The 12,929-nt window shown below is 49.3% G+C and overlaps 1 protein-coding gene across 1 annotated transcript in view; it reads left to right on the top strand.

Moving 5' to 3' along the window:
* The window catches only part of LOC135534074 (vitamin K-dependent protein S-like), a gene marked incomplete at its 3' end in the record, with an annotated part of 28,362 nt that extends 21,256 nt beyond the window's left edge, over positions 1–7,106 (top strand). The window contains exons 4-5 of the mRNA XM_064961220.1: positions 1,702–1,788; positions 6,984–7,106. Coding sequence (XP_064817292.1) covers positions 1,702–1,788; positions 6,984–7,106 — 210 coding nt within the window. The remainder of the gene's footprint in view (positions 1–1,701; positions 1,789–6,983) is intronic.
* Positions 7,107–12,929: the final 5,823 nt, after the last annotated feature.

The raw sequence follows: 12,929 nt of genomic DNA on the forward strand, positions 1-12,929 counted from the left end.
GCTAATATAACCCCACTGTGTTGTTGTCTGACTGATGTCAGCTAATATAACCCCACTGTGTTGTTGTCTGATGTCAGCTAATATAACCCCACTGTGTTGTTGTCTGATGATATGACTGGTGCCAGCTAATATAACCCCACTGTGTTGTTGTCTGATGCCAGCTAATATAACCCCACTGTGTTGTTGTCTGTCTGTCTGGTGCCAGCTAATATAACCCCACTGTGTTGTTGTCTGTCTGTCTGATGCCAGCTAATATAACCCCACTGTGTTGTTGTCTGATGCCAGCTAATATAACCCCACTGTGTTGTTGTCTGTCTGTCTGATGTCAGCTAATATAACCCCACTGTGTTGTTGTCTGATGTCAGCTAATATAACCCCACTGTGTTGTCTGATGTCAGCTAATATAACCCCACTGTGTTGTTGTCTGTCTGATGTCAGCTAATATAACCCCACTGTGTTGTTGTCTGATGCCAGCTAATATAACCCCACTGTGTTATTGTCTGTCTGTCTGATGCCAGCTAATATAACCCCACTGTGTTGTTGTCTGTCTGACTGGTGCCAGCTAATATAACCCCACTGTGTTGTTGTCTGACTGATGTCAGCTAATATAACCCCACTGTGTTGTCTGATGATATGAATGATGCCAGCTAATATAACCCCACTGTGTTGTTGTCTGTCTGTCTGATGCCAGCTAATATAACCCCACTGTGTTGTTGTCTGTCTGTCTGATGTCAGCTAATATAACCCCACTGTGGTGTTGTCTGATGCCAGCTAATATAACCCTACTGTGTTGTTGTCTGATGATATGACTGATGCCAGCTAATATAACCCCACTGTGTTGTTGTCTGATGCCAGCTAATATAACCCCACTGTGTTGTTGTCTGATGCCAGCTAATATAACCCCACTGTGTTGTTGTCTGATGATATGACTGATGTCAGCTAATATAACCCCACTGTGTTGTTGTCTGTCTGACTGATGCCAGCTAATATAACCCCACTGTGTTGTTGTCTGTCTGTCTGATGCCAGCTAATAAAACCCCACTGTGTTGTTGTCTGATGCCAGCTAATATAACCCCACTGTGTTGTTGTCTGATGATATGACTGATGCCAGCTAATATAACCCCACTGTGTTGTTGTCTGTCTGTCTGATGTCAGCTAATATAACCCCACTGTGTTGTTGTCTGTCTGTCTGATGTCAGCTAATATAACCCCACTGTGTTGTTGTCTGATGATATGACTGATGCCAGCTAATATAACCCCACTGTGTTGTTGTCTGATGATATGACTGATGCCAGCTAATATAACCCCACTGTGTTGTTGTCTGATGCCAGCTAATATAACCCCACTGTGTTGTTGTCTGATGTCAGCTAATATAACCCCACTGTGTTGTTGTCTGTCTGTCTGGTGCCAGCTAATATAACCCCACTGTGTTGTTGTCTGATGCCAGCTAATATAACCCCACTGTGTTGTTGTCTGATGCCAGCTAATATAACCCCACTGTGTTGTTGTCTGATGCCAGCTAATATAACCCCACTGTGTTGTTGTCTGTCTGTCTGATGTCAGCTAATATAACTCCACTGTGTTGTTGTCTGATGTCAGCTAATATAACCCCAATGTGTTGTTGTCTGATGTCAGCTAATATAACCCCACTGTGTTGTTGTCTGATGTCAGCTAATATAACCCCACTGTGTTGTATTTCAGTTTGTCTGGGTTCACATCGTGTGGGCATCAACAACCAGAACTCTGGAGACTCCAACGTCCCTTCAAACCTCAGAACCTGTGTCAAAGGTTGGTAAAGGTTAGAGACGGTTGTTGGGGTTCAGAGGTCAGGGCTACGGGTTGGTTTAGAGAAGGGTTATCAACCAAAATAATTCCCCGCCGGCCTCATTTAGTCTTCAATGAGGTCTGTAGTTTAATTTTTTTAAATGCAAAAATGTATCACCTCCATTTTTTTTCACCACAGTCCTTATGTTTGACCCTCCCTGGTTTAGGGGTAGGATGCTGGTTTAGTGGTAGGATGCTGGTTTAGTGGTCGGATGCTGGTTTAGGGGTAGGATGCTGGTTTAGGGGTAGGATGCTGGTTTAGTGGTAGGATGCTGGTTTAGTGGTAGGATGCTGGTTTAGTGGTCGGATGCTGGTTTAGGGGTAGGATGCTGGTTTAGTGGTAGGATGCTGGTTTAGTGGTAGGATGCTGGTTTAGTGGTAGGATGCTGGTTTAGGGGTAGGATGCTGGTTTAGGGATAGGATGCTGGCCCATGGGTCGTATGTTTGACCCCCCTGGTTTAGTGGTAGGATGCTGGTTTAGGGGTAGGATGCTGGTTTAGGGGTAGGATGCTGGTTTAGCGGTAGGAGGCTGGCCCATGGGTTGTATGTTTGACCCCCCTCGTTTAGGGGTAGGATGCTGGTTTAGTGGTCGTATGTTTGACCCCCCTGGTTTAGGGGTAGGATGCTGGTTTAGTGGTAGGATGCTGGTTTAGGGGTAGGATGCTGGTTTAGTGGTAGGATGCTGGCCCACGGGTCATATGTTTGACCCCCCTGGTTTAGGGGTAGGATGCTGGTTTAGGGGTAGGATGTTGGTTTAGGGGTAGGATGCTGGTTTAGGGGTAGGATGCTGGTTTAGTGGTAGGATGCTGGTTTAGGGGTAGGATGTTGGCCCATGGGTCGTATGTTTGACCCCCTGGTTTAGTGGTAGGGTGTTGGTTTAGGATCCACTGGATGTTGGTATAGTCCTGTCTGGATAGCTGTATGTGTTCTGTATAGTCCTGTCCTGTCTGGATAGCTGTATGTGTTCTGTATAGTCCTGTCTGGATACCTGTATGTGTTCTGTATAGTCATGTCCTGTCTGGATACCTGTATGTGTTCTGTCCTGTCCTGTCTGGATACCTGTATGTGTTCTGTATAGTCCTGTCTGGATACCTGTATGTGTCCTGTATAGTCCTGTCTGGATACCTGTATGTATTCTGTATAGTCTGGATAGCTGTATGTGTTCTGTATAGTCCTGTCTGGATAGCTGTATGTGTTCTGTATAGTCCTGTCTGGATAGCTGTATGTGTTCTGTATAGTCTGGATACCTGTATGTGTTCTGTATAGTCCTGTCCTGTCTGGATACCTGTATGTGTTCTGTCCTGTCCTGTCTGGATACCTGTATGTGTTCTGTATAGTCCTGTCTGGATAGCTGTATGTGTTCTGTATAGTCCTGTCTGGATAGCTGTATGTGTTCTGTATAGTCTGGATACCTGTATGTGTTCTGTATAGTCCTGTCCTGTCTGGATAGCTGTATGTGTTCTGTATAGTCCTGTCTGGATAGCTGTATGTGTTCTGTATAGTCATGTCTGGATACCTGTATGTGTTCTGTATAGTCTGGATACCTGTATGTGTTCTGTATAGTCCTGTCCTGTCTGGATAGCTGTATGTGTTCTGTATAGTCCTGTCTGGATACCTGTATGTGTTCTGTATAGTCCTGTCCTGTCTGGATAGCTGTATGTGTTCTGTATAGTCCTGTCTGAATACCTGTATGTGTTCTGTATAGTCTGGATACCTGTATGTGTTCTGTATAGTCCTGTCCTGTCTGGATAGCTGTATGTGTTCTGTATAGTCCTGTCTGGATACCTGTATGTGTTCTGTATAGTCCTGTCTGGATAGCTGTATGTGTTCTGTATAGTCCTGTCTGGATAGCTGTATGTGTTCTGTATAGTCCTGTCTGGATAGCTGTATGTGTTCTGTATAGTCTGGATACCTGTATGTGTTCTGTATAGTCCTGTCCTGTCTGGATAGCTGTATGTGTTCTGTATAGTCCTGTCTGAATACCTGTATGTGTTCTGTATAGTCCTGTCTGAATACCTGTATGTGTTCTGTATAGTCCTGTCTGGATAGCTGTATGTGTTCTGTATAGTCTGGATACCTGTATGTGTTCTGTATAGTCCTGTCTGAATACCTGTATGTGTTCTGTATAGTCCTGTCTGGATACCTGTATGTGTTCTGTATAGTCTGGATACCTGTATGTGTTCTGTATAGTCCTGTCTGAATACCTGTATGTGTTCTGTATAGTCCTGTCTGGATAGCTGTATGTGTTCTGTATAGTCCTGTCCTGTCTGGATACCTGTATGTGTTCTGTATAGTCCTGTCTGGATACCTGTATGTGTTCTGTATAGTCCTGTCTGGATACCTGTATGTGTTCTGTATAGTCATGTCTGGATACCTGTATGTGTTCTGTATAGTCCTGTCTGGATACCTGTATGTGTTCTGTATAGTCCTGTCTGGATAGCTGTATGTGTTCTGTATAGTCATGTCTGGATACCTGTATGTGTTCTGTATAGTCCTGTCTGGATACCTGTATGTGTTCTGTATAGTCATGTCTGGATACCTGTATGTGTTCTGTATAGTCCTGTCTGGATACCTGTATGTGTTCTGTATAGTCCTGTCTGGATAGCTGTATGTGTTCTGTATAGTCCAGTCTGGATAGCTGTATGTGTTCTGTATAGTCCTGTCTGGATACCTGTATGTGTTCTGTATAGTCCTGTCCTGTCTGGATAGCTGTATGTGTTCTGTATAGTCATGTCTGGATACCTGTATGTGTTCTGTATAGTCCTGTCTGGATACCTGTATGTGTCCTGTATAGTCCTGTCCTGTCTGGATAGCTGTATGTGTTCTGTATAGTCCAGTCTGAATACCTGTATGTGTTCTGTATAGTCCTGTCTGGATAGCTGTATGTGTTCTGTATAGTCCTGTCCTGTCTGGATACCTGTATGTGTTCTGTATAGTCCTGTCTGGATAGCTGTATGTGTTCTGTATAGTCTGGATAGCTGTATGTGTTCTGTATAGTCATGTCCTGTCGGAATACCTGTATGTGTCCTGTATAGTCCTGTCTGGATACCTGTATGTGTCCTGTATAGTCCTGTCTGGATACCTGTATGTGTCCTGTATAGTCCTGTCCTGTCTGGATACCTGTATGTGTCCTGTATAGTCCTGTCTGGATACCTGTATGTGTTCTGTATAGTCCTGTCTGGATACCTGTATGTGTTCTGTATAGTCCTGTCTGGATAGCTGTATGTGTTCTGTATAGTCCTGTCTGGATAGCTGTATGTGTTCTGTATAGTCCTGTCTGGATAGCTGTATGTGTTCTGTATAGTCCAGTCTGGATAGCTGTATGTGTTCTGTATAGTCCTGTCTGGATAGCTGTATGTGTTCTGTATAGTCCTGTCTGGATAGCTGTATGTGTTCTGTATAGTCATGTCCTGTCGGAATACCTGTATGTGTCCTGTATAGTCCTGTCCTGTCTGGATACCTGTATGTGTCCTGTATAGTCCTGTCTGGATACCTGTATGTGTTCTGTATAGTCCTGTCTGGATACCTGTATGTGTTCTGTATAGTCCTGTCTGGATAGCTGTATGTGTTCTGTATAGTCCTGTCCTGTCTGGATACCTGTATGTGTTCTGTATAGTCCTGTCTGGATAGCTGTATGTGTTCTGTATAGTCCTGTCCTGTCTGGATAGCTGTATGTGTTCTGTATAGTCATGTCCTGTCTGGATACCTGTATGTGTCCTGTATAGTCCTGTCTGGATACCTGTATGTGTTCTGTATAGTCCTGTCTGGATACCTGTATGTGTTCTGTATAGTCCTGTCTGGATACCTGTATGTGTTCTGTATAGTCATGTCCTGTCGGAATACCTGTATGTGTCCTGTATAGTCCTGTCTGGATACCTGTATGTGTCCTGTATAGTCCTGTCTGGATACCTGTATGTGTCCTGTATAGTCCTGTCTGGATACCTGTATGTGTCCTGTATAGTCCTGTCTGGATACCTGTATGTGTCCTGTATAGTCCTGTCTGGATACCTGTATGTGTCCTGTATAGTCCTGTCTGGATACCTGTATGTGTTCTGTATAGTCCTGTCTGGATACCTGTATGTGTCCTGTATAGTCCTGTCTGGATACCTGTATGTGTTCTGTATAGTCATGTCCTGTCTGGATACCTGTATGTGTTCTGTATAGTCCTGTCTGGATAGCTGTATGTGTTCTGTATAGTCCTGTCTGGATAGCTGTATGTGTTCTGTATAGTCTGGATACCTTTATGTGTCCTGTATAGTCCTGTCCTGTCTGGATACCTGTATGTGTTCTGTATAGTCCTGTCTGGATAGCTGTATGTGTTCTGTATAGTCCTGTCTGGATAGCTGTATGTGGTCTGTATAGTCTGGATACCTGTATGTGTTCTGTATAGTCCTGTCCTGTCTGGATAGCTGTATGTGTTCTGTATAGTCTGGATACCTGTATGTGTTCTGTATAGTCCTGTCCTGTCTGGATACCTGTATGTGTTCTGTATAGTCCTGTCTGGATAGCTGTATGTGTTCTGTCCTGTCCTGTCTGGATACCTGTATGTGTTCTGTATAGTCATGTCTGGATACCTGTATGTGTTCTGTATAGTCCTGTCTGGATACCTGTATGTGTCCTGTATAGTCCTGTCTGGATAGCTGTATGTGTTCTGTATAGTCCTGTCTGGATACCTGTATGTGTCCTGTATAGTCCTGTCTGGATAGCTGTATGTGTTCTGTATAGTCCTGTCTGGATAGCTGTATGTGTTCTGTATAGTCATGTCCTGTCTGGATAGCTGTATGTGTTCTGTATAGTCCTGTCTGGATAGCTGTATGTGTTCTGTATAGTCATGTCCTGTCTGGATAGCTGTATGTGTTCTGTATAGTCCTGTCTGGATAGCTGTATGTGTTCTGTATAGTCATGTCCTGTCTGGATAGCTGTATGTGTTCTGTATAGTCCTGTCTGGATACCTGTATGTGTTCTGTATAGTCCTGTCTGGATACCTGTATGTGTCCTGTATAGTCCTGTCTGGATACCTGTATGTGTTCTGTATAGTACTGTCTGGATACCTGTATGTGTTCTGTATAGTACTGTCTGGATACCTGTATGTGTCCTGTATAGTCATGTCCTGTCTGGATAGCTGTATAGCCCTGTCCTCTGTGTGTGTTGTTCTGCAGAGATCAGTGACCAGTGCCTTCCGTTTCCATGTTACAAGGAGGGTTCTGAACGCTGCATCGATGGCCAGGCCTCCTTCACCTGTCAGTGTCGACCAGGCTGGAAGGGCCCGCGCTGTGAGGATGGTAGGTACCAGACAGACAGGGTTGGGGTTAGACAGGCCTCCTTCACCTGTCAGTGTCGACCAGGCTGGAAGGGCCCGCGCTGTGAGGATGGTAGGTACCAGACAGACAGGGTTGGGGTTAGACAGGCCTCCTTCACCTGTCAGTGTCGACCAGGCTGGAAGGGCCCGCGCTGTGAGGATGGTAGGTACCAGACAGACAGGGTTGGGGTTAGACAGGCCTCCTTCACCTGTCAGTGTCGACCAGGCTGGAAGGGCCCGCTGTGAGGATGGTAGGTACCAGACAGACAGGGTTGGGGTTAGACAGGCCTCCTTCACCTGTCAGTGTCGACCAGGCTGGAAGGGCCCGCTGTGAGGACGGTAGGTACCAGACAGACAGGGTTGGGGTTAGACAGGCCTCCTTCACCTGTCAGTGTCGACCAGGCTGGAAGGGCCCGCGCTGTGAGGATGGTAGGTACCAGACAGACAGGGTTGGGGTTAGACAGGCCTCCTTCACCTGTCAGTGTCGACCAGGCTGGAAGGGCCCGCGCTGTGAGGATGGTAGGTACCAGACAGACAGGGTTGGGGTTAGACAGGCCTCCTTCACCTGTCAGTGTCGACCAGGCTGGAAGGGCCCGCGCTGTGAGGATGGTAGGTACCAGACAGACAGGGTTGGGGTTAGACAGGCCTCCTTCACCTGTCAGTGTCGACCAGGCTGGAAGGGCCCGCGCTGTGAGGATGGTAGGTACCAGACAGACAGGGTTGGGGTTAGACAGGCCTCCTTCACCTGTCAGTGTCGACCAGGCTGGAAGGGCCCGCGCTGTGAGGATGGTAGGTACCAGACAGACAGGGTTGGGGTTAGACAGGCCTCCTTCACCTGTCAGTGTCGACCAGGCTGGAAGGGCCCGCGCTGTGAGGATGGTAGGTACCAGACAGACAGGGTTGGGGTTAGACAGGCCTCCTTCACCTGTCAGTGTCGACCAGGCTGGAAGGGCCCGCGCTGTGAGGATGGTAGGTACCAGACAGACAGGGTTGGGTTTAGACAGGCCTCCTTCACCTGTCAGTGTCGACCAGGCTGGAAGGGCCCGCGCTGTGAGGACGGTAGGTACCAGACAGACAGGGTTGGGGTTAGACAGGCCTCCTTCACCTGTCAGTGTCGACCAGGCTGGAAGGGCCCGCGCTGTGAGGATGGTAGGTACCAGACAGACAGGGTTGGGGTTAGACAGGCCTCCTTCACCTGTCAGTGTCGACCAGGCTGGAAGGGCCCGCGCTGTGAGGATGGTAGGTACCAGACAGACAGGGTTGGGGTTAGACAGGCCTCCTTCACCTGTCAGTGTCGACCAGGCTGGAAGGGCCCGCGCTGTGAGGATGGTAGGTACCAGACAGACAGGGTTGGGGTTAGACAGGCCTCCTTCACCTGTCAGTGTCGACCAGGCTGGAAGGGCCCGCGCTGTGAGGATGGTAGGTACCAGACAGACAGGGTTGGGTTTAGACAGGCCTCCTTCACCTGTCAGTGTCGACCAGGCTGGAAGGGCCCGCGCTGTGAGGATGGTAGGTACCAGACAGACAGGGTTGGGGTTAGACAGGCCTCCTTCACCTGTCAGTGTCGACCAGGCTGGAAGGGCCCGCGCTGTGAGGATGGTAGGTACCAGACAGACAGGGTTGGGGTTAGACAGGCCTCCTTCACCTGTCAGTGTCGACCAGGCTGGAAGGGCCCGCGCTGTGAGGATGGTAGGTACCAGACAGACAGGGTTGGGGTTAGACAGGCCTCCTTCACCTGTCAGTGTCGACCAGGCTGGAAGGGCCCGCTGTGAGGATGGTAGGTACCAGACAGACAGGGTTGGGGTTAGACAGGCCTCCTTCACCTGTCAGTGTCGACCAGGCTGGAAGGGCCCCGCTGTGAGGACGGTAGGTACCAGACAGACAGGGTTGGGGTTAGACAGGCCTCCTTCACCTGTTAGTGTCGACCAGGCTGGAAGGGCCCGCGCTGTGAGGATGGTAGGTACCAGACAGACAGGGTTGGGGTTAGACAGGCCTCCTTCACCTGTCAGTGTCGACCAGGCTGGAAGGGCCCGCGCTGTGAGGACGGTAGGTACCAGACAGACAGGGTTGGGGTTAGACAGGCCTCCTTCACCTGTCAGTGTCGACCAGGCTGGAAGGGCCCGCGCTGTGAGGATGGTAGGTACCAGACAGACAGGGTTGGGGTTAGACAGGCCTCCTTCACCTGTCAGTGTCGACCAGGCTGGAAGGGCCCTGTCAGTGTCGACCGCTGTGAGGATGGTAGGTACCAGACAGACAGGGTTGGGGTTAGACAGGCCTCCTTCACCTGTCAGTGTCGACCAGGCTGGAAGGGCCCGCTGTGAGGATGGTAGGTACCAGACAGACAGGGTTGGGGTTAAACAGGCCTCCTTCACCTGTCAGTGTCGACCAGGCTGGAAGGGCCCGCGCTGTGAGGATGGTAGGTACCAGACAGACAGGGTTGGGGTTAGACAGGCCTCCTTCACCTGTCAGTGTCGACCAGGCTGGAAGGGCCCGCAGACAGCTGTGAGGACGGTAGGTACCAGACAGACAGGGTTGGGGTTAGACAGGCCTCCTTCACCTGTCAGTGTCGACCAGGCTGGAAGGGCCCGCGCTGTGAGGATGGTAGGTACCAGACAGACAGGGTTGGGGTTAGACAGGCCTCCTTCACCTGTCAGTGTCGACCAGGCTGGAAGGGCCTACGCTGTGAGGATGGTAGGTACCAGACAGACAGGGTTGGGGTTAGACAGGCCTCCTTCACCTGTTAGTGTTGACCAGGCTGGAAGGGCCCGCGCTGTGAGGATGGTAGGTACCAGACAGACAGGGTTGGGGGTTAGATAGGCCTCCTTCACCTGTCAGTGTCGACCAGGCTGGAAGGGCCCGCGCTGTGAGGATGGTAGGTACCAGACAGACAGGGTTGGGGTTAGACAGGCCTCCTTCACCTGTCAGTGTCGACCAGGCTGGAAGGGCCCGCGCTGTGAGGATGGTAGGTACCAGACAGACAGGGTTGGGGTTAGACAGGCCTCCTTCACCTGTCAGTGTCGACCAGGCTGGAAGGGCCCGCGCTGTGAGGATGGTAGGTACCAGACAGACAGGGTTGGGGTTAGACAGGCCTCCTTCCCCTGTCAGTGTCGACCAGGCTGGAAGGGCCCGCGCTGTGAGGATGGTAGGTACCAGACAGACAGGGTTGGGGTTAGACAGGCCTCCTTCACCTGTCAGTGTCGACCAGGCTGGAAGGGCCCGCGCTGTGAGGATGGTAGGTATCAGACAGACAGGTTTGGGGTTAGACAGGCCTCCTTCACCTGTCAGTGTCGACCAGGCTGGAAGGGCCCGCGCTGTGAGGATGGTAGGTACCAGACAGACAGGGTTGGGGTTAGACAGGCCTCCTTCACCTGTCAGTGTCGACCAGGCTGGAAGGGCCCGCGCTGTGAGGATGGTAGGTACCAGACAGACAGGGTTGGGGTTAGACAGGCCTCCTTCACCTGTTAGTGTTGACCAGGCTGGAAGGGCCCGCGCTGTGAGGATGGTAGGTACCAGACAGACAGGGTTGGGGTTAGACAGGCCTCCTTCACCTGTCAGTGTCGACCAGGCTGGAAGGGCCCGCGCTGTGAGGATGGTAGGTACCAGACAGACAGGGTTGGGGTTAGACAGGCCTCCTTCACCTGTCAGTGTCGACCAGGCTGGAAGGGCCCGCGCTGTGAGGATGGTAGGTACCAGACAGACAGGGTTGGGGTTAGACAGGCCTTCTTCACCTGTCAGTGTCGACCAGGCTGGAAGGGCCCGCGCTGTGAGGATGGTAGGTACCAGACAGACAGGGTTGGGGTTAGACAGGCCTCCTTCACCTGTCAGTGTCGACCAGGCTTAATACTGGGTCCTACTTAATACTGGGTCCTACTTAATACTGGGTCCTACTTAATACTGGGTCCTGGGCTTAATACTGGGTCCTACTTAATACTGGGTCCTGGTTTAATAATGGGTCCTGGCTTAATAATGGGTCCTACTTAATACTGGGTCCTACTTAATACTGGGTCCTACTTAATACTGGGTCCTGGCTTAATACTGGGTCCTACTTAATACTGGGTCCTGGTTTAATAATGGGTCCTGGCTTAATAATGGGTCCTACTTAATACTGGGTCCTACTTAATACTGGGTCCTGGCTTAATACTGGGTCCTACTTAATACTTGGTCCTACTTAATACTGGGTCCTGGCTTAATACTGGGTCCTACTTAATACTGGGTCCTACTTAATACTGGGTCCTGGCTTAATACTGGGTCCTACTTAATACTGGGTCCTACTTAATACTGGGTCCTGGTTTAATAATGGGTCCTGGCTTAATAATGGGTCCTGGCTTAATACTGGGTCCTACTTAATACTGGGTCCTGGTTTAATACTGGGTCCTACTTAATACTGGGTCCTACTTAATACTGGGTCCTACTTAATACTGGGTCCTGGCTTAATACTGGGTCCTGGCTTAATACTGGGTCCTGGCTTAATACTGGGTCCTACTTAATACTGGGTCCCGGCTTAATACTGGGTCCCGGCTTAATACTGGGTCCCGGCTTAATACTGGGTCCTACTTAATACTGGGTCCTACGTAATACTGGGTCCTACTTAATACTGGGTCCTACTTAATACTGGGTCTTACTTAATACTGGGTCCTGGCTTACTACTGGGTCCTGGCTTACTACTGGGTCCTGGCTTACTACTGGGTCCTGGCTTACTACTGGGTCCTGGCTTACTACTGGGTCCTGGTTTAATACTGGGTCCTGGCTTAATACTGGGTCCTGGCTTAATACTGGGTCCTACTTAATACTGGGTCCTACTTAATACTGGGTCCTGGCTTAATGCTGGGTCCTGGCTTAATACTGGGTCCTGGTTTAATACTGGGTCCTACTTAATACTGGGTCCTACTTAATACTGGGTCCTACTTAATACTGGGTCCTGGCTTAATACTGGGTCCTGGCTTAATACTGGGTCCTGCCTTAATACTGGGTCCTTCTTAATACTGGGTCCTGGCTTAATACTGGGTCCTTCTTAATACTGGGTCCTTCTTAATACTGGGTCCTGGTTTAATAATGGGCCCTGGCTTAATACTGGGTCCTACTTAATACTGGGTCCTACTTAATACTGGGTCCTACTTAATACTGGGTCCTACTTAATACTGGGTCTTACTTAATACTGGGTCCTGGCTTACTACTGGGTCCTGGCTTACTACTGGGTCCTGGCTTACTACTGGGTCCTGGCTTACTACTGGGTCCTGGCTTACTACTGGGTCCTGGTTTAATACTGGGTCCTGGCTTAATACTGGGTCCTGGCTTAATACTGGGCCCTACTTAATACTGGGCCCTACTTAATACTGGGTCCTACTTAATACTGGGTCCTACTTAATACTGGGTCCTACTTAATACTGGGTCCTGGTTTAATGCTGGGTCCTGGCTTAATACTGGGTCCTTATTAATACTGGGTCCTTCTTAATACTGGGTCCTGGTTTAATACTGGGCCCTGGCTTAATACTGGGTCCTACTTAATACTGGGTCCTGGCTTAATACTGGGTCCTACTTAATACTGGGCCCTACTTAATACTGGGTCCTGGTTTAATACTGGGTCCTACTTAATACTGGGCCCTACTTAATACTGGGTCCTACTTAATACTGGGTCCTGGCTTAATACTGGGTCCTGGTTTAATGCTGGGTCCTGGCTTAATACTGGGTCCTGGTTTAATACTGGGTACTACTTAATACTGGGTCCTACTTAATACTGGGTCCTGGCTTAATACTGGGTCCTGGCTTAATACTGGGTCCTACTTAATACTGGGTCCTACTTAATACT

The sequence above is a fragment of the Oncorhynchus masou genome, unplaced genomic scaffold (genome assembly GCF_036934945.1).
Source record: "Oncorhynchus masou masou isolate Uvic2021 unplaced genomic scaffold, UVic_Omas_1.1 unplaced_scaffold_2971, whole genome shotgun sequence".
In the NCBI taxonomy this organism is placed as follows: domain Eukaryota; kingdom Metazoa; phylum Chordata; class Actinopteri; order Salmoniformes; family Salmonidae; genus Oncorhynchus; species Oncorhynchus masou.